Consider the following 2,424-nt stretch of genomic DNA (forward strand, 5'->3'; position numbering starts at 1 on the left):
AGCAAATGATTACCTTATTATCAATAGTAATTTCCTTCAGTCTATGAAGAAATAATAATAATGATGGATGAATATCATTAAATCTAGCTGCTAATGGACGTGTCTGAGCTTTCATTTCATCTTTTATTGGTAGGACTATCTTTGTTGTCCATCTACAAAGCAGAGAAAATATTTATTTGAATATAATCACATAAATCATGAATACTGGTATGTCAAAGTTTAAGCATTTTCTTTAAATTGTGTTCACAAGAAATGTTTCCAAATTTCTTAAAGCTTATACTCAATCAAATTCAGTTTACCTCATAGAGTCTTCATCTTCAGTTTCAACCCAATGTGGCATAATATAACCCATAGGTCCACTTTTAACATCAAAACAGAAATGGTAGCCATTAGAGTGAATTTCAGGCCTGTCTGTTATTCTAAATACAGATTTAAAACCAATTCCTTTCTGACCTGAAATCACATTGAACATTCTTTTATGAAATAGAAAATTGGCAGAGAGGATGAATATAAAATTACTAAGTTAATAAGGAGACACGATTGATATTTAGGCTAAAATTAAATTATTGAATCTTTGTAGAAGATCAAAAACAGAAATGAAATGAGCTGAGTTATTATGTTAAACGTTTTGGTCTCAGTTCCGTCATTTAGGCAATGACTAAAACTTCTATCTTCGAAAAATCTGAAGATACGAGTCATTCCTGAGTCACACACACACACACACACACATGCATATCATTAAATTTGTTAAAATAGGACTTGTGGATGGACAGATGGACAGACGGACAGACAGGAGCAATGACCCTAATGAAAATTTTTCATTTATTTACTATACGTACCAATATAACCATATTTATGTTTGCCTTTAGTACTTCTACCAACATCACATATAGCTTTTATTTCTACTTCTTTAAATCCTAGCTCATTATTAAATAATGTAATACCATTATCATCTATTTTAAACATTACTGATGGACCATTTGAAGACTTTACAACATCAGTAGAATAAGTATTATCATCAGCATTCTAGATACAAATAAGAATTAACATTAAATAGCAAGTGTCAGCTTGATAAATAAACAAGGAAACACACACAACTATATCCATCAGTAATGTTAGTGTTGAAACCGTTAATCAGTTAACCGATTTCGGGTAGTATGTCACGGGTAACCAGGTCTGATTTGAGATAATCGGTTAACCGCCAATTTTATCATAAGTAAAAAGAGAGCAAGTTTTGTTATTATTCTTATTATTTCAATCAGGTACGAGTTGCTTAGAATAAAACAGTTATAAAGATCGTATTACTTTTTATTAACTCTCCTCTAATTGGCTGTTTGTTTCTTCTTGCCTGTCAATCAGCTTCAAGCTTACTAATATTCATGAGTACGGATTCATTGAGACAATAGTTTTATACCAGTTGTGGAACCAGTACATTGATTTGCGGCGACTTCAATGAGATACACTCATTACACTGACCCCACAACTGGTATAAAGACCTTTGATCTGTTAGAGACTGTAGCAATGAGTGACAATGGCGCCAGACCATCTGAACTCTGTCAGGCCCGCTTGTAATCTTACATTGAAGCAGAAGCGGGTAGTTTGGTATCTGTCGATTTGTACTGACAATTCACAGGGAACTATCCAAAGTCTTTATAATCTTTAGTAATTAACTGGGATTAACCAGGTAACAAACGATAATTGCAGACAATAACCCAGTTCGTAAAATTCACTAACCGTTTCAACACTAAGTAATATATTTGTTTTTGATCATATTGCCTAGTCAATTTTTGTCAGCAGAGAGAGGGATTACTTCTTGTTTATTTCAAACTTAAAGTTGTAGTTACCTGAATGAGTTCTAAAACAAAATGAGTATCTTTAGAATATAAATCCTTTGATAATCTATCCAAACTTCTTCCTTGTCTTTCTTGTAAAATCTTAACTAATCTTTCGCCATCTTCATTTAACTCTATTCCCACACCAAATACATCTTTTCTTATATCTTCTATGAGTTTTTTATGGATATCAACAACTTCTTCAGTATCTTCAATAATCTCTACATCAGGTTGATCAGTGTCTGGTTTAGTTTCTGTTGTCTCACCTACTGCTGGCTTTATCTCTTCTTTATTATTATCTTCTAAGTGAAAATTGATATAAACTTACATCTAATAATACCCTTCTGTTTACTTTAATCTTACGCAAAATATAATGAGTATCACTCAAGCAGCCATAAACAATTTTAATAAATTAGTATCTGACTTATTCTTAAGACCTAGCAAAGACACATAAACTACAACATTTTCACCTGATAATGACTATGTAAATTGTTGAAAAAAACCAACTTAAATGTTGCTTAAGTGTTATTAACAAAATCATTCAACTTAGCCTTTCATCTAAAAAGGTCATGGCATAAACTGGTCTTGTACA

At 31.9% G+C, this 2,424-nt stretch overlaps 1 protein-coding gene across 1 annotated transcript; it reads right to left on the bottom strand.

The window, feature by feature from the left end:
- Window positions 1–295: 295 nt before the first annotated feature.
- On the bottom strand, window positions 296–2,039 carry LOTGIDRAFT_131097 (hypothetical protein; the record flags this gene model as incomplete). The annotated part of the gene is made up of 3 exons (XM_009065943.1): window positions 296–453; window positions 840–1,026; window positions 1,845–2,039. Coding segments are annotated over 3 exons (540 nt in total), but the record flags the coding sequence as incomplete, so codon positions are not given.
- Between the last annotated feature and the right edge of the window lie 385 nt (window positions 2,040–2,424).

The sequence above is a fragment of the Lottia gigantea genome (genome assembly GCF_000327385.1).
Source record: "Lottia gigantea unplaced genomic scaffold LOTGIsca_72, whole genome shotgun sequence".
Classification (NCBI taxonomy): domain Eukaryota; kingdom Metazoa; phylum Mollusca; class Gastropoda; family Lottiidae; genus Lottia; species Lottia gigantea.